Here is a 23,517-nt window from a genome sequence, read left to right as displayed (position 1 = left end):
CTTGTAATTCAGTCCAGAAGCCAAACTTAGGCAATAAAATTGTCTAATTCAAGAACTGAATATCCAAATTAATAAGAAAATGTAGTTATCATAACTGTGCTTAATAGGTGAGTATAATTCAAAAGACAAGCTTGCAATTATAATGTTGCAAAAAGTATTCTCTGAGTCACTAAGACAATTCCTGACTAATCCCCTCAGTGAACTAAGGTAATTATTAGTTTATAGGTTATCTATCCATTGATTATATTTGCCTTGAATAGACTGTTAAAATCAATGCCTTGCAGGTAGTAACCATGCTTATTCTCTTAATGTGATTTAATTAAGTCCATTATTTTATATTTTATCGTCTTTGCCTTGCCAGCATCAATGAATACTGATGGACTATATATAAATTTATGCTGTACGCTTGGAATGGCTTGCTTCTCTTCATTAGTTCAGCATCAACTAGATGAGAAATACAGATGGTATATGCTGATAAATTTTGAGAATTTTTGCTATTATCTATGTTGCAATGTATGTGAAATTTATTTTGGAGTAGGAGACATGACCTCAAAGATTCTTAATGAGTGATCGGTCTAAGGACTATGGCCTATTTTCATTCTCAGAGTTTCATTCTTAGAGTACTCTAAGTTATTGTTAGGGGACACCTGTGAATTTCAGTGTTGCCAATTTCTTACTTTTAGTATTGAGAGTATTTTCTACTTTTGATATTGGCAAGTCCCATATTCCTTCAAGTCCATTTCATAGAATGTCTACTTTACAGATGAGATGAAAATTTAGCAACGAATATACTGTTCAGTGCTCTGATATGACTAGCAGGTTGAGGTATATCGTGTTAAGAATTGAAAAGTATGTTTTAAAAAATAGGCTGAAAGACATTCAGAAAAGGGAATTAATGGTATAGAAGATACACCTATTTTTCTCACAACCACTTAAGTTGCGCAGAACGGTAAAGTAGTTAACAACCTACTCTCTTCTGTTAAACATGTTGGCTAAGTTTTTCATTTTTTTAAAAGTAAAATTTACATTATCTTCTATAAGATCCTGGGAATTCATAAACCTAATGTATGCATTCATATTTCAGGGATACGTAGATTTTAAAGCATTTATAATTCAAAATTAAGGTAAAGTTTATTAGCATATTTCCATAGAATGCAAATTGTTTCTAGAATAAGACTAGGTAGTCATGATAATCCCTAAACACAGCAACTGGGGGTTGGATGCGCTCTCCAGGTGACTAACTGTCATGGGGAAGCATCTGGAAGGTGGGACAAGTTTTAAAGACCCTTGGCTTTCTTGCTTCTACCATTTCTTTCTGTATTTTATTTTAAGTAGCAAAGAAAGCTCTAGGTCCCTGCTGTAGTTAAACTCCAGTGCTAATGGTTGGGAAAAAAACAGAAGGATGGTATGTATATGCTAAGGAACAAAGTTTCCTAAAAATTCATATATAATGGAACCATATATTTCAATGGTTGAGATACGTAATTACAGAAAAAGTGAAATAAACTACATACACAAAAATACAAACTTTCTAATGTGGCTATTTCAAAATACGTCAGCATATCCATTTAGGAATCCAAGTTATGTGTGGATAGACAATGTATATGCATCCATTTTTATTTTCTCACCAGTTATAGTTTTTTGGTTGATTCAATTTTAAATATTAGGGTTTGATAGCGTATTGAGTTAAATACTACCTTGGCATCTTAATTACAATGTAATTTTCCAGTTTTATAGGGTCTATAAGAGTTCATTAGAGGGGACATATTCCTTCGAACATTTTGGATTCAGCCATATTTGCCTTGTCACTGTTGCCTCTATGAGTGAAGGCTGTCAGAGTATTTTCTTAGTGTAGTAAGACAATGATAAGTATATATACCCAAGCCAAGTGTAATACTTTTGAGATAGATTTCTACCACACCAACACTCCTGTTGACAAGTTGTCTCATGGCTAGTATTTTTACATTCCAAGTTTCAAGTTTAAAAAAAGAGACATTTTTAATATTCTCAAATGTGAAAACAAGTGATGTCTGTGAATTTCTTTTGGGACATAAGTTCATTACATTTATGTTTGCTTCTGGCAGAATTCACTTAATTTAAGCAATGATGGAGAACTTTTGAAACAAGATGTATGAAGTTTAGAAAATTGTATTCAATATTTCAGAGACATATTGAGACTATGTAGTTTATCATTACTTCAAATTGCCCAGTCTATCTTCAGAGAACACAAACAGCATATCTTGCTCTAATCTATCTTTAGCACAAGAACATATTTCCTTGATTTTGGTTCATACACACCAAATGAAGAAACATATGTTTAACTTTTGGGTACACAGTCCTCAAAATAAGTAAAGTAGATAATAACTTCTTTTGGTTGTGGAATTTGCACTTAGTGCCAAACATGATTTTTTTTTTTCTAAAAGTGTTTTAAATTACTCATAAAGAAGGGGAATTTGTTTTTTTACTAACAAAAATTGCTGAACATACATTACTTTTTGAAAGGATATTTTTAAAAAATACAATTAGTTAGACCAAAGTTCAATAACACTGAGAAATTTTTAGCTTTCAATGGCAGCTCTTGCTTTTAGTTTGAGAGTAGTTAAAGGTTAGAAAATAGTACTTTCTGGTCCAGGAACTGGCTTATTTTTCCATCTTAAATCTGAGTTAATTGTTCTGTTAATGTTTAAAACTTTCTCTGTCAATAATTAGGTACACTGAGTTTCCATTTAGCAAATCTGACCAATAATTAAATATGTCTAAAAAGCATCCTAAGGTTTTTTAAAAATACAACTTTAATGATAAAAATAATGCAAAAAGTAGCAAAACTGAAAAAAAATCAGTCTGGATCAATGTAATTATTAAGACCTCTATCTTATATTTGAATTAATTACACTGCATGAAATGAGTTAATGTCCCATTGTAGTTGAAATAATTCCATGGGGTTGCTGATAGAGTCTAAGTAAAAATTTATATTTAAAATTATTCACATCTAGTGAATGGCTTATATATTGAAGTCATAATTAAGAAATATAAAAACAATCAACTTTCACGTTACAGAAATGATATTTTAATATAATTTAGAGTTAAAATCTTCCCTCCTTACATTTGAAGCTAGGAGTTTGAATTCACATAATGTCGATGGGAAAACTGTGCTTATTAAAAAATCTTTCATAAATCCATTTTGTTTTCATTAAATTCATTTTTATCAAAATGTAAATACTATAATCCCAAATTTTAAATTTGTATTCTAAGCTAAAATATAAAAGTCTTACAGAACTTCATTTAATTATATCAAAACATTAAACACAATTCGATACAGACAATTAAGCAGCTATTAAATATCTAACAAAACAAGGGTGCTGGCTTGAATTTTTCAGTGTTTGGAAATCATTAAAAATACATAGCTATAACACTTATTTTAAAAACAATAGCGTTGTTTTCAATATTTCCAACTTCATTCATAGAGATAGAAAGTTCAGAAAAGTAGATTTTGCATTTAATATGATCTCTTAAGCCATTTGTTTTAAGTTTCCAAAGAGGGAAATTTAGTGTTCTAAAGAATTAAGTTTAGTATCTAAACAATAGATGTCTTTATTTTAATCTTCTAATTTGAAATTACTTTTGTTATTATATAAGTTGGTCTGATAGCATTTGTATGTACAATCCTCTTTACTGTTGAGTGAGTTTTGCACTGAATTAACTGATTATTTTTTTATTTTGTAACTACAGTATAAGAAAATATTTTAAAGCCCAAAACTACTAACTTTTTTATCCTCGACATTTCCCCCTTTTCCTTTTATAAAGCTCATTTTTCAAATTTTACTTTTGTAAGATTTAATATCATTGAATTAAAAATCAAGGAATTCCAAAGGCGTTTTCATGTGTCCTATTATGTGATATATAACATACAAACACATTGGCAGTAATACTTCCACTTATATGATTTACTGTGAAAGGACAGATAATCTTTAATATGAAATAGAATCCTCATAATATATATCTTTTTTTATCCAATAAAAGAGTCTTAATCTGCTTCATGACTTTGCATAGCAAATTCTAATAATACCTTTCCATATGCCATTTTAATGCAATGGTCATCATTTGTACACCACCCACACATACATATACACACATACACACACACCTATGGCAAAGAAACCTTCTTTTGAATTGATGATTTGTACTTGTATGTGTCTAGAGACTTAATCTTGTTGCTGATGAATATCCTCATGCCTGAGAATTTTATAAATAACCCAGTAAAAAATATTAAAAATCAAAAAGGCTAATGGGAAGCAGGCTCGGGAGATGGTGTCGATCTTCTTGGCCCGGTCGATAAAGACTTTTCTCATTTCATCAGGGCTTTTTGGCATTACCTGCACAGGATGGTTTGGGCCCTTTGGGGTCATACCATCTTTTGCTTGCAGACATGGTCCCATTCCATAGGCTGTAAAGCTGAATCGACTTTCCCTTACCTCATCATCCTGTCATAAGAAAAACATAAGAAAACACTTTAGTCATAGAATAAAGCATATGTAACAGGAATTTCAGAATCATGACTTCAGTTTCATTTTTATAAATGTTAAGATCATTATAATGAAAAGATAAGTGAAGCATGTAAAGATGAGTTGCTTTCTTTCCCATTCAAGTTTTATTGATATAGCCTGCATCTAATAGATGTGTCCATTAAGAAATATGACACCCGCAAATGATATATTTTAATGAAAAACTAAACATCCTGGTATTGTCTACATACTGCTAGAATATCTAAATGAATTGAGCAAGAAAAAAATTATCGGGATATTATGTTATATATGTTCATGTCCTAGATTTTTTTACATTATGTATCTAAATGGGCAAGTATATGATGTCAAAGGGGAAAATACCAGGATTGTTGACTGAACTTTTCTTTTGTATGGAGGCAAACTTTTCAATGCTTATTTCCTAAATTTTACATTACTCCATTGGAAAAAACAGTCTAGCTCGCCAACACTGCTTAGTTTTTGTTATGCTCACTTAATGCTACTTCTATATTTTACACTAATCCGTCAGAAGACTGTAAGATAGTCACATATTCTAGTTTATATACAATTGCTTTCTAGGTACATTGATTTAGTTTAAATTATGAATGTAATTTGACAGAGGTGTATTTTAACGTTAAAGAAAATTATAACATATTATAAGAAGTATTGTTACTTTTCTCTTAAATGTTGCAAATTGAAGAGAATTCTCCAAGTATGTACATGAAAAGAAAACCAATATTTAAAGGAAAAATTATTTAATAAAAGTATGATAAATGTATTCACGATAGGAAAATTTGGTAGATGTCTGTAATAATTTGTAATGAAATTCATGCTTGAATAATTTAATTTGATGATTTTATTTAGAATGTAACAGTATATGGCTGCCAGTTAATTGGATTTTTTTTGCTACTAAAGTTGAAAGTTTAAAAGATGACATTTTATAAAGTTATTATAGCTCTCCTTTTATGAAAGTAATTTATAATGATAACATAAGAGATAAAAGTAATTAATCGACTCAAACTCTTAAAAAATTATTTTTGGTCTGTGAAAGTTGAGGCTCAATGAACAGTATATTACAAAATATGAAGGTTAAAAATAGAAATTAAAATGGATTCTAAAGATGAGAACATGATCAAAGTTGATGGAATGATGTATAAAATAGTTTTGGGGTAATTATGAAGTAAGGCAATTCCACCTGAAAAACAAAAACATAATTATTGGAAAATATCTCAACAGTAAGATGTATAAGCAATTGAATTTTGAGCAAACAAGTCTGAAATAAAAGCTGATGATCCAAATTACATGTAACTACTGTTATAATCTTGCAAAAATTGGAAATTGATTTTTCAGTAGTCTTGAATAAAGATGTTCATTTATGCTGCAACTTTTTTAGCTTCCATGGGCATTTCAAGGTTAAATTATTGTTTGCATTGAATTTTCTATATTTTGAAAAAAGTGGATATACTGAGAATTAAACTTTTCTTATGTAAGTGCTGAAACAACATCCTTATAATTTAGTAAATCAGGCTTGTATTTGCATTCCAGAAGGAAAACATAGGTCACTTGGATAATTTGGACAATTTTTGTGTACAAACCAGCTGAATGCTGAAATATAAAAATAACCTTTTAAACTACATTAACCCATGTGTACAAAAACATCCATCTCAAAGTAGGACAAAGGATAACTTCTCAACAAGCATTTACAGTGAGGTGTTAGCCTATTGGTTGAACCACGTGAGAGACTGATTACAAAAATGCTAAGACTTTAGGATTCTAGCTGCTGTGTTTAGTAAAGTAGAACCCACTGACTACCTTTCTTCATGGTTTTATTGAGAAATAATGAACATACATCACTTTATAAAGTCAAGGTGTACAACATGATGGTTTGACACATACATTGTGAAATGATTGCTGCAATAGGTTTAGCTAACATCCATCACCTCATATAGATACAATAAAAAGAAAAGAAAAAGAAATTTCTCCTGTGATGAGAACTCTTCAGATCTACCCTCTTAACAGCCTTCCTATCTATCATACAGCCGTGTTAGCTATAGTCATCACGTTGTGCATTACATTCCTAGTACCTATTTATCTTATAACGGGAAATTCATACCTTTTAACCATCTTCCTCCACAGACTGCATTTATAACCATTTGTTCTGGAGAAATTATTATTTTCAAATCTTTGGAGACCCCCCACCACTCATCTCAAAATAGAGACAATCCTTTTAAGATTTAACATATTTGGTGAACAATTGTATTTTTCTCAACTGTATCTTTCCACATAACTGATTGTGAGTAAAGGGTTAACATCAGGCCTAGGCTGTTTCAGGACTGCTGAGAATGACTTCTGATCCTTCCAGCATCATTTCCTTGAAAACAATAGAGTTAAGTTAAACGAGGAATGTGAAGTTTGCTTCATTTACTGTGAAGGACAGTGTCTGCAGGGCTGTGCAGTGGCCCGAAGGCCTATGGCCTACGTGACCGGACGGTATACAAGTTTGTGGGAAATGAAGGCTGTGGCTTCTCTGTGTTGAGGTGATGACATATGCCTTGATTTTTTTTGTGGCAGCTGCATCGACACACCCGTGTGGGTGAGGGGTAAAAGAAGCTGTGCTCTTAACTGCCGGGTCTCCCAATGAGAAGAAGATGCTATGTACGATGTGTTGCCTGCCTCACATGCTCCTTGAGGACTGAGAAAAGGCTATTTGAAGTTAAGGCCTATAGTGTCTGGAGGGTCTCATTGACAATTTGCACCCAAAATCTCAGTGGTGGCAACAAGCTGACCTGGCTTTCAGATCATTTCAGACTCAATACAGCCAAAAGTTCTGGGAGGGAGTTCTGATGAGAACATGATACTGTTCTGCCCTGAATGCTCTGTGGAAAGTAACTGGGGATAAATCTTACTATTGAAGTGTGGATGACACAGACTTACCCCTTGTTGAATTGGCAGATGGGTGATCAGTGAGATAAAACTGAGGAGAACCAGGGTGATAAAACTGAGGGGAAAGTTGTCATGATTCAATTAATTCCTTGTCTCCTATTAATTGATTATCCATGAGAACTGAAACCACTTGGAGAAAAGAGAAATGAGAGCAGTAAAGCAAGCAGCTTCATGGCCTGTGCTCAAGATGAAAACAAAAGTCCAGTTGGACTTGGAAGTACATTGCACTTAATCTTGGTGTCACTTCTCCACAACCCCAGACACAAGACACTGGAAACTAGTGACTATTGTGCAGCCCTGTCCAAAAGAAATACACTGTGAGCCACAAATGAAAGCCATGTGTATTATTTTGAATTTAAATTTTACATTAGCTACATTTTAACAAGTTAAAAGAAACAGGCAAAATTAATTTTAGTAATACATATACTTTAACTCAATATGTCCTAGATTTACTGAAAGTAAAAATTAAGGAGATATTTTACAGTCTTTATTTCGCACTAAGTCCTTGAAATCAATGTCTATTTTAACACATCTCTCAATTCAGACTTTATATGTCTAGTGTTCAATAGCCACCTGTGGCTTGTAGCTACCATATTGGACAAAGCAATTGTAATACAAAGGAACCGAGTCTCTTTGCTGAGAAGTACCAACAGATATCTTGGCAATCCATGCTTTCCAGGGTCTTTAAGTTAATTGACTTAGGAGCTGATAATTTTTGTGCATGCTGCAGCATGAAAAGCAATATTTGGTGTGAATGATAACTCCTAACTTGCTGCAGTGTTGCCATTCAGGAAATACTGGTAGTTGTGTAATCAATGACCCTTTGGAGTGGGTGAGGCCTGGGGTGGTACGAATCTGTGCTGAGAAGGGACGCTGCCCTGTTCTCTTACTGCTGTGAAATGGAACAGCTCTTTAGAAGAAGCAGCTATGTGAAGGGAAGCAGCAAACCTGGGCTGCCATATGATAATTAAAAAGGAACCCAACCAAACCATCCTCTGACCTAAACTCTGGCAGACACTGTGATTAGGGGAGTCCTTCAGGTACGAGTTCTCCGTGTGGCCCTCCTTTGGGAAGGCAGGAGGGTATATATGATTCACAGGTACCTTTGCTCTTGTAGTTGCCATGCTGGGTTTCACTGATGGAAAAAGTATCTGGGCTATTCAGAAGAAAGATCATGGCCAGAGGTAAATCTATAAGCTCTCTTTAGGTGGCTTTTAAGACACAAAATGAAAATTGACAGGAATCCTAGGAAAAATTTCCTGGCACATTATCACCCGCTGGGAGGAAGGAAATCTGTTCCAGTTCCGGCAGCTGCTTCCCTTAAGGAACTCTGTTAAATTTGCTGCTTTCATCTCAGAAGTTAAATCCAATGATGCCAATGGGGAATGGAAACAAAAGACACTGATATGGGTTGCTGAATTTACTCCATCCGTTAAGGCAGCTGAAACAAAGAAGACTGACTTGAAGGCCAGAATCTCTTTGCCCAATTCTGAGTGGGATTCCAAGGCCACAACTGTGGTTAAAGTTGAATGGTTGGGGCTGGTAAACACAGCTTTTTTGGATTACTGAATGCCAGTGATACTGTTGGGGAACGAGAATGAAATATTAAGAGCAAAAGAGAAGCTAGTGGAGCAGAGAAGGAGTCATGGTGATGCTGTGGTAGTAGGTCTCAAGGTCACAGTAAAAACCTCAGGTAGAAAAATAAGGGACTAAGATATATCTAGTAGGTGGCATCACCTTTGGCTAAATGTATAATTGGAAAGGAAGTAACACATGAATGAAGAATATTGCAATTTCTGGCTTGAACCTAATCTTGGGCAGTTGTTCCTTAGTCCAGTTGTAGTTGAATGTACTCTAAAATGGGAGCCCTTAGAATTACCTAAACCTTCCTCTGTAGTAACTGTTAAACAGTGCAAGATTCCAGGAAGATAAAAGAAACTCTCATCTCTGATTAAGGAAACGGTGGAAGCAGGAGTGCTAATCCCTCATTCATTTTCTCTAGAATAGCTTGACCTGGCCTATGATAAAACTGAATGGGTTCTGTAGGCTGACTGCTGACTACTTGCTTTCACTAAAGAAGTCCCCTAACAGCTTCCACCATGATGGACACAGTGGAAACTGTTCAAGAGTTTCAGAAGGACAAAAGAGGCTAGTGTACTTTGATAGACTTGACTCAGGCTTTCCTTTTAATCCCAATTTAAAAAAAAGTCAAACATTATGTGTCTTCATGTGGGGTATACCCAATCAAGGAAACCTGAATTCTCTATCTAGCATATTGTCACAACCCGCTTGGAAACAGTTCGGTCCTGATCACTGTCAAAAGCAAGTTGGTTAATGATACATGATAGTTTCATGTAATGGTATATGATAGTTTCACTGACTGAGGAGAAAGTCAAGGGAGGCTTTGGAAACTGTCGGTAAAAGTGGCTAACTAATCCAGCTCAAATTCAGGGCCCAGGCCCATCAGTCCAGTTTCTGGAAATAACCTGGACAAACTACTAGAGAAAATTCACAAACAATAAAGGACAAATTTTATCTCTTCTGGATCCTACTATGAGAAAAACAGCTTGTAGCACTGTTTGAAATCTGGCAGATACATTTTGGATTTCTGTTGGCCACACCGTATAAAGTTACTGAAAGAAAGACTGAATATGAAAGGGGAACAAGGATAAACTATGAGAGACTGGAGGTAGGAAATAGCCCAAGCAGTCTCTCTGAGGCCTTAAAATTCAGGGACTGTAGGAATCTGCTACTAAAACACATGTAGACTAGAGTTTCCAGAAAAAGCTCAATAGTGGAACCCTAAGGTGGCTGTTAGGATTCTAGACTAGAAAACTCTCTGATGTTGTGAGCAGCTATAATCTATTTGAATGACAGCTACTGGCATTCTCTTGTGCTTTGATAGAAACAACTTCTCAAACTGAAGGAATCTGAAAGTGATCCGACTATATTTAGTACTAGAATATCTACCATGTCATGAGTAATGCCAAAAAGGCCTTCTAGTCTAAGTTCCCTGATAAAATAAAAATCGTATATTCAGGAACAAGATAGGGGGAATAACTCTGGTAAAGTACCTCACATCCATGAAAAAGTAGTGTATCTGACAATGGATCAGTGATGGAACCTCTCGTTGAACTGCCTAGAGTGGTATGAGCCTCATAATTCTATTCCCACAGAGGCAAACATGTCACCTGGTTCGCCAATGGAAACTCCGATGCCTGCAGTAGAATGAATAACTCTAGCTGAAGAAAGCAAGGTAAGTCTATGCAATGGGCTGACTTGAGAACCAGTATATGTGGCACTATCAGAAGAATTGGTTCTTGCTCTCAGAACAACATCTGGATGTTCAAAAACTCCCAGGCCCTAGCCTTACTTTATCGTCAGGCAAATGGGCCCTTGTAAATGGATAATTAAGAACATCCCAGAGTGGGAGATGCAATTTCTTATAGAAATTCCAAGGTAGAATTAAATTAAGTCATGTAATCACTACCTAGTTGTTGGCTCAGAAGGCAAATAGAGTGCCAAGGCAGATGTCTTGAATAGGCCATGGATGTAGCCGTGGTGGTGTCCAGGCCATGCAGCAATGGAAAAAACTGACATATTCCTTTGTGGCCCAATGAAGACCATTGATGTGGTGAGAGTTGTCCTGAATATTAATAAGTGAACAAATTGCTTGAAAATTGCCTTCGGGTAATTTTCCTCTCCCAAGGACAAATGCTAACACATAGTTGGCAGATGGAATACTTAGGGTCTTTGCCCATGGCTTCTGGAGGATTGAATGGATTTTGGCAGAAGTAGACAGCTAGTCCATCTTGGGCTTTGTTAACAATATAACAGAAGCCACAGCTGAAAATTCTATTAATGGCTTGGAACACAGCATTTTTATATCAGTTTGGGCCCCTAGAATAGATCTCGTTGGACAAAGGAACACATTTAAAGATGGCTGGTGTATAAAATGGCCCAAGAGTACAACATAGTAACGGCATATCATATCCATTCACGGCACAGTGGTTTAAAATAGAAATTGGAATGAGCAATTAACACATTTATTGTTAAAGAGAGAATGACAAGGACATGAAGGGCTGGCTAGTTCACTGGATGAGTATGGAGAACATGTGGGTATGAGTGACAGAAAGGAAGAATGCCTTTAGAAAGATTTCTGGTTTCCAATGGTGGAAGTGTGTGGGGTGGAGGGCGATGCTGTGACACCACTCTGTCTTTCCCATCTCACAGGTTTTTCTTTTGTGCTACCTGATATGATGGTTCTGGGTCCACAAGAGCATTTGCATTTTCTAGTTGAAGGGATCATTGCTATTTACGATGCTATATCTTTCTTTAAACTAGGGAGACAGTCACGCTCTCTGTGGGCAAGGGAACAAAAAGTCTTGTGCTTGAATAGCTGTGAGGCCTCCCAATTAGATGAAGATACTTTATCAGCTGTGTCTCCTGCCTTTTATCCCTCTATAAAATTAAGTGAGTGCTATATAACATTAAAGCTTATTTCTGTCTTGTAGGTATGGTCGCCTTCTCAAACCTGGAATCAGAGCTATGGTGCTGTACTGAACAGAGTTACTTCACATTTGGATATTGGTTTTAATAGAAAATGAACAATTTAAATTTAATTGTCTTTCATAGCGTTGGTCCATCATAAAAGCTGGAACAACGTGTAAAGTGACTATCATTCTTTGTGCTTGCAATAATGATAGTCTAGGTGAGGGCAGCGTGTCTCACACTGTGGTGTACGTAACCCCTGTCTCGGAATCACTGGGAAGGATTCCTGGGATCCAGTTTTCTGCATTTCAATTGCAGAGATTTGTACTTATTAGTATTTAGGTTGTCACAGTAATCTGCATTTCCAGCAAGTTCTTTAGGTGATTATAATGCACAGTCAAGCTGTAGAAACCAAAGTTTCCAAGAAGCACAATGCAGCTATCTGTCAACTTGAAGTCATAGTGATATAACATTTTTTGAATTCCTCTAACACTTTCTAATTTGCATTTTAAATGGTAGTTTACAAAAACATACTCTGTAATGATGCTTGTGTGTTTTGCTCTTATTGACGTGGAGTTGATTCCGACTCCCAGAGACTCTGTGTACAGCACAGCGGAAGCCTGCTGCTGCATCAGACAATGCTCCACTGCTATTCATAGAGTTTTCATGGCCAATTTTTTCAGAAGTGGGTCGCCAGGTCCTTATTCCTACTCTGTTTTAGTCTGGAAGCTCCGCTGAAACCTGTCCACTATGGGTGACCCTGCTGGTATTTTTAAAACCTGTGGCATAGCTTTCAGCATCATAGCAACATGCAGATGCCACAGTATGACACCCAACAGAGGGGTGGTGTGGTTCCCTGGCCAGGAAACAAATCCAGACCATGGCAGTGAGAACACCAAGTCTTCAGCACTAGAGCATCAGGGCTGGCTGCCTTTTGTGTTAGTATTGAACTATTATTTTATTTTTTAATAATTCCTGTTTTTAAGTAAGGCTGTTTCTAGGTATATGCCTATATTTCTACAGACAGACATCTTATCTATAAGGTCTATCTGTATGATCTGTATCTTTGTCTACTTTTAAATTTACTACAGGATCTAGGCATATCTTAGGAAATATACTTTGGATAAATGTTATATAATGTGATTTAGCGCATTATTGTTTTCAAATGTAATATAATTGCACTAACAAATGTATCACCAATGGCTTTCCTGTTAATTTTAGATTTGAAGAAATAGAAACTTTTAATTTTAGTATAAACATTTCCCTCATTAAAATGTCTTGTTCAAGTATCTATTTCATGGCAATGGTAATAGAAAACAAGGTGTTGAGGAAGACTTATGTTCTAAAAAATGAAAACAGATTGGGTATTTCCATTATAAAAAGTATATTTGTGCTATAAGAAATAGTTTTCAAATATTTTATATAATCACAAATATACTAGATGGTCCAAATTTAAAATCTGACTCATGACTGATGTTCAAAATTCAAATGTTTTATTTTAGTTAAGAAATTCCATGGCTTCCTCATTTATTGCCAGGAGTCTGGATAGTCTTAATTTCTTAAATCACAGATTCTTGGTTTCTTATTCTAGGAAAAGAAGAATACAGCACAATGTAGCAGGTTTTTTAAGGTGACAAAAAATATATAAAGCATCTGATAAGGTACTCAGATTGTTGCTATTGTATCATCAATATTTTGTTTGTTATAACTGTATAATTATGAAAATTGCAGAGTACACACTAGGAGAGGAAAATACTAATAACAACTTGCATCATTTTACTATTAGATATTTTAAATCGACAGAAACTAAACCAGCACTAAAGTGCTACATAAAATAGACCTACCCGGTTGCTTACTCCTCAGGTGGCCTTGCACTTGTGTTCTTTTGACTAAAAATTAACCAATAGCACAAAACTGAAAAGATCACTTCGCTACTGTAGGCCTCACTGTCTCGTTGTCACAATAGATGGATTTTGCTACATGGCTGCTGGGATTCTTTGCAAATCTAATTTCTGCAGTCAAAGAGTCTTTAGTGTTGTAAATGTGTTCCGTGAAACAGTACAAATATTTTAGGTGTGCCCGTGAGACAAGGTACATGGAGTCATCTCACTTCTTAGAAACAGGATCGAGCGCTATTGGAGCAGACTCAATCTGCCCCCAGAGGTTGTCAGAGGGCGAAAGAGAGCAAGGACCTGATACCTCAAAAAGGTCATGTGATCTTTTTTTTAAATGACTGGTCTATTGGGATTTTTTTGAAGTGCTACACTTAAAGTAATAATTTTAAGTACGGATGAGGTTTTTCTAATAGCTCATCATTAATATTAGTTTACTATATTAGAAGGTGCATTAAATTATTTTATGACTAAAACAGTTTCTCTGCTTTGTAAAACTCCGTCATAAAATTATCCTGTGTTCATGCATGTTTGGATGTACAGTGATAGTCTTTATTTCAGTTAGCACTCAAATATTTCTTTGAGATAATTCAGTTTTCTGGAGACATCTTCAGCTTGAATTTCTAATGGACTAAAGGCCAAAAAAGCAAGGTGTTTGGACATACATCTAAAACTTTTGACTCAGACACTATGTGTTGGTCAATATTTAATGTTCATAAAATTAAGGAACTTAACTCAAAATATAGGCAATAATAAGATTAAATAGAATGAACTGAAAATGAGCTGAAGAACGTGGCTGATTAAAAAGGTAAAATTGAAGAAATAGCTCAATTTACCCACAAATAAATCCTCTTAATATGCTTCAAGCAAGTCAGAAGGGTAGGCAATGAAGAATGTAAAAAAGCCATTTAGTTAGTGAACAATTCTTCCTACAGGAGGACCCATTCACGAATTTGGAAATTAGAAAAATGTTTCAGTAATTGAGCATCAATACCACATTGTGAAACATTGTAAGTGCTTTTTCATTTATTTAGAGAATTATGCCAAAGACTGACTCATGTAACATGCATATTATAACTAGAAAAATTAGAGATAGAAAATCCAAGTGTAGACACAGTCATTCAGTTGAATTACTTCTTCTCTAACATCAAACATAATATATTAACATCAATGTGAGATAAGAATTAATTCCCTATCTTCAAAAATGAATGGCCCCAAAAATCTTATTTGTGTGTGGACATGGTGAAGCCATGAAGATTGCCAGTGAGTGGTAACAAAACATTGAGCATCTAAGAGAGCATGAGTGATGATTAATTATGTGAATTGCTGTGAGATACAACAGCATTAAATGTGTTATTTTCATCCTAACATTTCTCCCTTAGTAGATTCCTTTGGGTGTTCTTTCTACAATCAAGATGTTAATTATCTCAAAGTTCTTTTTATTTAAATACTTTTTCTTTAACTTTTAATTGCCAAGTAGGAAAATGACAGAGAACAGAAAGGTGAATTGTTATTAACTTCCATTTACATGATTTCAAAGTGTGTGGATTTTGAAAAAAATTACTAGTAAACATAACAATGACTTATTTTTGTTGAGAAAAATCACCATCATGCAAAATTCTGAGGTAAGACGAAGTACATGAATGAATTGCAAAATTGTCTTTCTAAAATAAACATCAGCCTAAAATAGAATATTCGGTTTAATATGTCTATATACATTTCTATATCATTTAAAAATGGAAGGCTTAAAAAGAATGCAGTCATAGATGAGGTTAAAAATACTTTATAGGTGTCATCCCAGTGGCATAGTAATTAAGTTCGTGTGCTCTGCTTCCGTGGACTGGGTTTGGTGGCTTCAGATCCTGTGTGCGGACCTACACAGGGCTCATCAAGCCATGCTGTGGTGGTGTCTCACATAGAAAATAGAGGAAGATTGGCACAGGTGCTAGCTCAGGGACATTCTTCCTCAAGCAAAAAGAGGAAGATTGGCAACAGATTTAGCTCAGGACCAATCTTCCTCACACACAAAAAATCCCCCCAAAACAGAAAACTTTATAGTTGCAAGACAATTATCAATATAAAATTCTTTGGAATCCAGCTCCCAAGAGAACATTGCATTTATTATAGATGACATATGAATTAGTTATAAATTAGCCAAGTTTATGCTTGGCACATTGAATTGAGATTCAGAAATGGCTTGGAGACTATTGAATGGTAAAATGTAAGCTTAAAAAGATGAATGTTTTAGCTGAAATATACATATATTTTAGAGGATTGATGAGAAATCAATGAAATAATTTTTTAAAATGTCTATATATCTATTTCTAGCATAATGTGCTAGATTCTTTCAATGCCAACTCATAATTATGGAGTGACATAAGAAAATATGTTATAGACAGCATATGTAAAAAGCAATATGTCACTTTTAGCTAACTTTGAAATGGAAGTTACTATAATGCATGTGAAATTAAAGTAGAGATTATATTACTCTATCAAATATCATTTTCCCAAACAGACATTTCAGTGGGGATATGTCTCTAAGAAATAGCTTCATTTAACATAAACTCTAAATTTTTGTTTGTAAGAAATAATTAAATTCTTACAATTGTTGTTTTACTTGAAAGGATAAAATTTGTAATGCCTGTATATCAGTCATTCAGAAGAATTTAGTTTGAAATTATTGGGAAATGACTTTTCCTCAGGTATGTACCAAAGAAATTTGTTGGAAATATTTATCTATTGAAAGAATATCTTATATTCTAGAATATAGCATAAACTGACCTGGAATGAAAACTATATTAAATAGTTTAGTGTATATGGGTGCCAGATTGCTTTCAACTGTTGAATCTCATCCCTTCAGCCAAAATAACATATATGTATAGCTGTATTTGTCCTAAGACTATAGAGCTGACAAAATGTACAGAGCAGAAAAATACATTATTTGCTAGTTTTAGAAGTTATCTTGAGTTTTTTTTAAGTAGGACAGAACATAAATACATAAGTAAATAAAATAACTATGTTTTTGTACAGATAGTCAAAATGAAGTCAGTGATACCTTTATTAAAAAGAGATAACCATCATGCCTAGTAAAATACAAATTTGGTCACTATTTCTTAAATCTAGAACTAACGGCTCATTCTTATTTCATTTGTGTATATAAATATTAATTAATATACAGTAATAAGTAGGAACACGGAGATACTAGAATACTGTGTGTGTATTCTCTCAGCAAACTATTGCATCATTACATTGCAATGCAGAAGAAGCTACATGAAATGCACTAAAGCAATTCCATATCATCTGTATCTCTCAACAAATAACATGTGTTCAACACTATTTTGGCATGTCTTTATAACCCTCCAGGGCTAAAGTAATGACAACCTATATATGGGAAGAGCAACTTCTAATCAAAATGCTTTCATATCATGCATACACCTACACACACAGCACTAGGGATAAGCATCTATGACAGGAGCGGTGGGTGATCAGCACACAGCAGGCTATGACAGTGTGGGGTGGGGAAATTTGGATATAGGAGCAAACTTGTATTCTTTCACAACAGACAAAAGTTTCTCTCGTACCTTAATGGAGGAAAAAGTAAGATGTAAAATATCGTATGCAATTCCTAAGCCAATGCTGAACCAAGTTAAACTTTTCTAGGAATAATATTTACATCAGTGTAAGGTACCCTGTAGTGACAAACTTTCTATAATGAGGCTACTCTGTTTACTTTGCCTATTCTGAGTGATTAGAGTGCTAAGAAACACTCAGGTAAATCAGTACTCATGAAAATAAAGAGCATTGGGTCAATATTTAGACTCATTTGGATTATGTTCATTTAAAGATTTAGAATGTTCAGACTATTTTTAAGCAAAATACACAATTTGAAAAATTGATGAGTTCACTTGGCTCAGAGAGTTATTAGGTTAAGGAAAATAGTTTTCAAAAAGTCAGAATGATCAAATTTGCACAATGATTAGAATATTATAAAAAGAAATGGGATGTATATAATTTCTAATGAATTATAAAAAGAAATGGGATGTATATAATTTCTAATGAATTAATTTGCATTACCATGTTTCTTTTTTTAAAATAAGTATTTATTGACTTTTGGTGAGGTAAACTTGATTTTTCATCAAAGTTCTTTTTGCATTGTTTTCTAAAGCAATTTTTAATTGAATATATATCTTTTATACTAATGCTTTTATAAACATTATTTGTTTAGTTACTGGAAATTTAAATATATTTCTCTCCCAAAGAGCCTACTATATCTGATTATGTAAATTCAATGTAATTAAAAAATTTTAAATTTACAGTTAAGATAATCAAATAAAGATAATTGAATTATGTGAAATTTTTTTTCAGGTATGAAAAATGAAGAAGTGGCTAGTTATATTGGGAACAAATGCAATTTTAGCATAAAAGAAAAATAGTTGAGTGAGTATATATTATAATACAAGAAAACTTAATAAGTGCTTTAAAATAATACTAGGCCTAGCTATCTGCTACTTAATATTTATCTAACATTATGTCTTTTGTCTATTCATCTAACATTATATCTATTCTTAACTAAGGTGTGCAATAGAATCATCTGGGGAGATATTTTTAAGTAAACTTTACCCCAGAAATTTTAGTTTAGTAGACTGAGCTGTTTGTATACGATTTCCCAGGGTTAATTCTGCCTTTGGTGTGCTTAAATTCAATCATTGAGGGCTACATTATGGGCTGCCAAGTCAAGTCACTAATACGCTCTACTGTAGCCTACCTTTCTAAATATTTAGCCATTATACTTGGATATGTGTCCTTCTGACGTCTTTTTAACCAAAAATTTCAAAGGATGCTACTATCAAAACCACAATCATTCATTTAGTATAAAGAATCTCAACATATCTTAACATTAAGAATGAATTCTGAAGATACATGGGCTGGACAAAATATTTTATTTTTGCCTTATTTTTAGGTCTCTATTTTCTGGCAAGAAGGCCTGCTTGGAGAACTTGTCTGTATAAATAAATCTTCCATTTATTTTGAAACTAACTTTATCAAGGCATATGATTATTTCTTCTACAGAGACTATTGGAAGATATATGTGACATTTCTGTTTAACATATATTTAAAAATCATTTTGAATAATCAAATAACTCAGTTAATAAGATGAAGGATGATAATTAAATAACCTTCTACTGAGTGAGGGAAGACAAATGGAGTTGTTAGAAAGAGAATATGCCTCTTAGCTGAAGCCGGCTAGCGGTAGTTTGGCTTTAAATACGCAAAGAGCTGTGTTTCCCCACCAAACACTGCCTGGGTGCAGAATATGCCGTCTGCTTTTTTACTGATGACCACATTCCTCTACTTAGAGTTAAGAAAATGAATTTACCGTGTCTGAGAAACGGTAAAACTTCTCCAATGCAAAAGCTTCTGTCTGTCGGAAGGTAAAGTGGACCAGGAGGGATTGAGAAACCAGAGAATCAAGTCATATATGATTAAATATAATTGCACAATTGATTTTAATTGCATATATCATTTTAACACACATATGTATCAATTAATAGATTTTCACATATGCAAGGTATCCACCCCCCAAATATGAAATGAAATAAAAAAAAAATCTATTTTCCTGACTAAATCTTAATTATAGTATTTAATCCCTTAATATTAAACTAGAGGTTAAAAAATAATATAATATTACTATTTTTGCATTTCTACATTTTCCTAGAGAGCCAATCACTAGAAAAATTACTCTTGCTGTCTTTCTGTGAGCTAAAGAATAATGGCATCAAATATTTTTATCTCAATAGTCTTATAGGTGGTAAAACTGAAGAAAGAGCTGCTTTGGTAAGGATAATTTCCTAAAAAGGAGGAACCAGAATTGAGCATCTAATCTTGTAGTCTATTACATTATCCATTGGGTACTGTGACTGTTGGACATGTCGTGGGTGTGGAAAATGTCTGAGTTCTAAGCCCCTCTATGGACACCACATGCATAATACTTCTCATTTCTAGTGTTTGCAGCACATGGTTGATATATTCTAAATTGTATAAGAAGGATAAAGGTAGAGAAATCGAAAATAAAAGTGAAAAAGCAAACCAAAATGACAGAGGGAAATAAATATTACCTTACTTCTGATTAATGATATTAAAAGGAAAGTTGTCTTTATCACTCATTAATGGGAAAGAAAGACAAAAGCTTCATCCCTGTGACATAGAATTTTTTGTCTTGTTATAGTGTTTCAGCCATTGCCAGTATCATGAAAGGGGAAGCAGTAGGCATTAAGGAGGGAGAAAGAAGTGCAGGAAAGAGAGAGAGGGAGAATGAGGAAAGAACAAGGAAACCAGTAGATGGGGATGGGGTGGGGGGAGGAGATAAACAGAAGTTCCCTCCCCATCAAAATATGTTTCAACATACAAATGGCGTGCTTTTATTTTCATATGTGATCAAATTCAAGCTCCAGCATTGTTTCTGGTCCAATGTATTACTAAAAGTATCACAAGACTGACGTTCCTTCCATGCTACTGTGAGTTGGTATTTATTGGAGAAAGTGATGATTCTGGGGGCTCAATCAGACATGACTGAATAAGTTACTGCTTTAGAATATGTCTAATACTGAGTAGGCTTAGCACTGAGAGATCATGGCTTAGTGCTTTAAAAAAAAAGTTTATGAATATACAAATTGCAGTCAGTAATTCAGAAACCATAAGGAATCTTTAAAAAAATTAAATCCATTCAAAATTCTTAGAATGGACACTATATGAACCAGACAATTATTTTTAAGATTCGAGTATGTTTTGACTTAAATGTTTTGGTATATTGGATTCTGGCCACAATATCTGCTGTTGTATGCAACTTTGATATTTCTCTATTGCTTAAGAGTCCATTTGCTTTTAAAATGTCAGTTGGCACATTCACATTAAAAAATATGAACTCATAGATGTGCTAGTCAGTAGAAAACTCTGAGTTACAGAAAAGGAAAGGAAGTTGATCAAACTATGTCCATGTAAAGAGAGATGAAATTACAACTCTTAGTAGAGGGGAACAAGCCCATTCTGTACATCCAAATGCAATTAGGAGATTACTCCTATGACTTCCTGTGGTCTCCCAACGATGTTTGAAATAAAACTTCCTCTGGGTTTCATTTATCAGGTGACAACAAGGCAAAAATAGCACCTTATTGTGTTTCCCATGCGGATTCAGAAGAAATGTTTTAAAAATATGAAAGTATACATAAAAAAGAGACCACATAGCTTTACATAAACATCATAGCATTAATAAATAGGTAACATTTGATGAAAACAATTAAAATAATCAGTTACATAAAAGGAACAACTTTAATAGTTATATGTGATGACTTACGTCAAGTAAAACCATCAGAAACATTGCAAGTAGGAAATAACATATTTTGTTAATTGAAGCAAAAAATGGTTTTGTTCCAGGAAGTACATTAGAAAGAAGTTGAGAAAGCTCTCATGTCACCAGATATACTATGTAAAGTGTAGGTAGACGTCACCATTTTCTCTCTGAAGCTATTTTTGGCAATTGAAGTTTCAGTCAGACAAAACCAAAGGAACATCAATCTCTTAGTCCCCGGTCTCCATTTCATTTCTATACATCCTTATTAAATAGAACAAATTCGTTTTCTAGTGAAAGTTTGTATCCCAGCAAACCCAGTGCAATTAATAGCTTACTTTATTCTTTCTCTTTCTGCGAAATCTCAGAAGTTCTTTGTGCTGTCTTGAAACAAAATTTACAGCTGCATATTCCAGAAGTGCTGAAAACACAAACAGGAGGCATACTGCCATCCAAATGTCAATAGCTTTGACATATGAAACCTAGCCGAGAGAGAAAGAGAGAGAGCAGTTGACTTGTATTGTTACTTCCATTGCGAACAAAACTGCATGCCTGATTCTAAATTATACCATTTGTATACCATCTTGAAAAAGAGAATGATCCCAATAGTTTTTTACTTAATAAGAATTTTTCAAAAGTTAATTTTCAAGTTTTATATATTAATTATGTATTAAAATGTGTATTTTTGCCAAAATTTTTTTCAAATGAGGGACCAGCCCAAACATATGAAAGAAAAAATAAGATGAAATGTAGTTTAACCTTCAAGGTAATACAGTATAATGCTCGAAAAGTATGAAGTAACAACGAAATATAGATAATGCTGTTGACCTTTTAGCTTTATTTATATGACCTTCAGCATATTTTCTTATTAAAAAACGTTTTTTGTTTTGAAATAATTTAACCTTACAGACATGTTGCAATAACAGTAAAAAGGACTCCCAAGTTTCCTAGTTGTTACCATTTGGTCACATTTATCTATCCATATATCTATATCTATATTGACATGTTTTTCTCCTTGAACTATTTGAGTGCAATGTGCATACATGATACCCCAGTACCCCTAAATGTTTATGTATATTTTCTGAAAAAAAAAGGGACACTCTCCTACATAACTCTAGCATGCCCAACAAGATCAGGAAATCAACATTGATAAAATACTGTCCTTTAATCCTAAAATTTCATTCCTATTTCGCCAATTGTTCTAATAATGCCCTTTTTAGCAGAAAAACTTTTTTCTTCCAGGCCAGCATTTAATCTAAAATTATGTATTGCATTTTGTCATCATATCTCTTTAGTCTCCAATGTAGAACATTTGTTCAGCCTTTTCTTGCCTTCTGTGATCTTGATATTTTGGATAAATGCAGACCAGTTATTTGAGTGTCTCTTGCTTTTAGTTTATCTGATATTTCCTTATTTTAGACTCCGGTTATGGGAGTTTAACAGGAACAGTGATGCTTTGTTCTTCACAGTGTATCAAATCAGGAGGCGCTCAATGTTGACCGGGTGGTTGGGGTGTTGTCTACTAGGTTTCTCTACTACAAAGTTACTAATTTTATTTGTTTAGGGATGATTCGGAACTACATAAATATCCTCTTACTCTTTAAACTTTCACCCTCTAGACATTGATGATGTTTGCCTGAATCCATTATTACAATGATGATTTCCAAATGGTAGTTTTCTTATTCTATCATTTCATCTACATTTATTAGTCAACATTATATAGTAAGGAAAGTTTCTGTCTGCCACATTTATTTGTTTATCCATTTATCTATTTATATATATCATATGGACTGATGAATAATCATTTTGTTCCACGGATTATAATGCATCAACATCACTGTTCACATTATCCAGATTGGGTAAGTTGGAGCTCCTAGAAGTTAGCCCATATATCATTTTGGCAAGTCTTCATCATGATTTGAGCACTTCCTTACTTTCTGGCACAAGGTATTTCGGATTCATCTTGTACTCTTCCTGTTCCAGTCCTTGACTGAGCCCTTTCTACAAGAATCCTTTCTTTAGTGAAAAATAGTTTTTAAAAACCATCATCTGGGCACTGGGTATGCTCTTTGCTTCCTGAGTGTCACTGCTTCTAGGCCCTCTTAGCAGATAGAGGTAGGAATTTTATATATATATAGATATATCACATATCTATATATAATATATCATGTAATATATTTTTATAATCATATATAATTATAAATTTTTATATAATAATACGTAGTCATGCTTCACTTAACGATGGGGGTGTGTTTTGAGAAATGCATCATTAGGCAATTTCATCATTGTACAAACATCATAGCATGTACTTACACATACCTAGATG

At 33.9% G+C, this 23,517-nt stretch overlaps 1 protein-coding gene across 2 annotated transcripts in view; it reads right to left on the bottom strand.

Moving 5' to 3' along the window:
• Nucleotides 1-997: 997 nt before the first annotated feature.
• GLRA3 (glycine receptor alpha 3) overlaps nt 998-23,517 on the bottom strand; it is a 184,456-nt gene continuing 161,936 nt past the window's right edge. Inside the window, exons 8-10 of one of the 2 annotated variants that reach the window (XM_001498316.5) lie at nt 21,530-21,673; nt 19,224-19,268; nt 998-4,481 (exon numbers count right to left, since the gene is read on the bottom strand). In XM_001498316.5, coding sequence (XP_001498366.4) covers nt 4,203-4,481; nt 19,224-19,268; nt 21,530-21,673 — 468 coding nt within the window. In that variant the 3' untranslated portion in view covers nt 998-4,202. The remainder of the gene's footprint in view (nt 4,482-19,223; nt 19,269-21,529; nt 21,674-23,517) is intronic. The other variant, XM_014737750.3, reaches the window with a different exon arrangement.

The sequence above is a fragment of the Equus caballus genome, chromosome 2, assembly GCF_041296265.1.
Source record: "Equus caballus isolate H_3958 breed thoroughbred chromosome 2, TB-T2T, whole genome shotgun sequence".
In the NCBI taxonomy this organism is placed as follows: Eukaryota; Metazoa; Chordata; class Mammalia; order Perissodactyla; family Equidae; genus Equus; species Equus caballus.
This window is presented reverse-complemented; position numbering and strand designations above follow the sequence as displayed.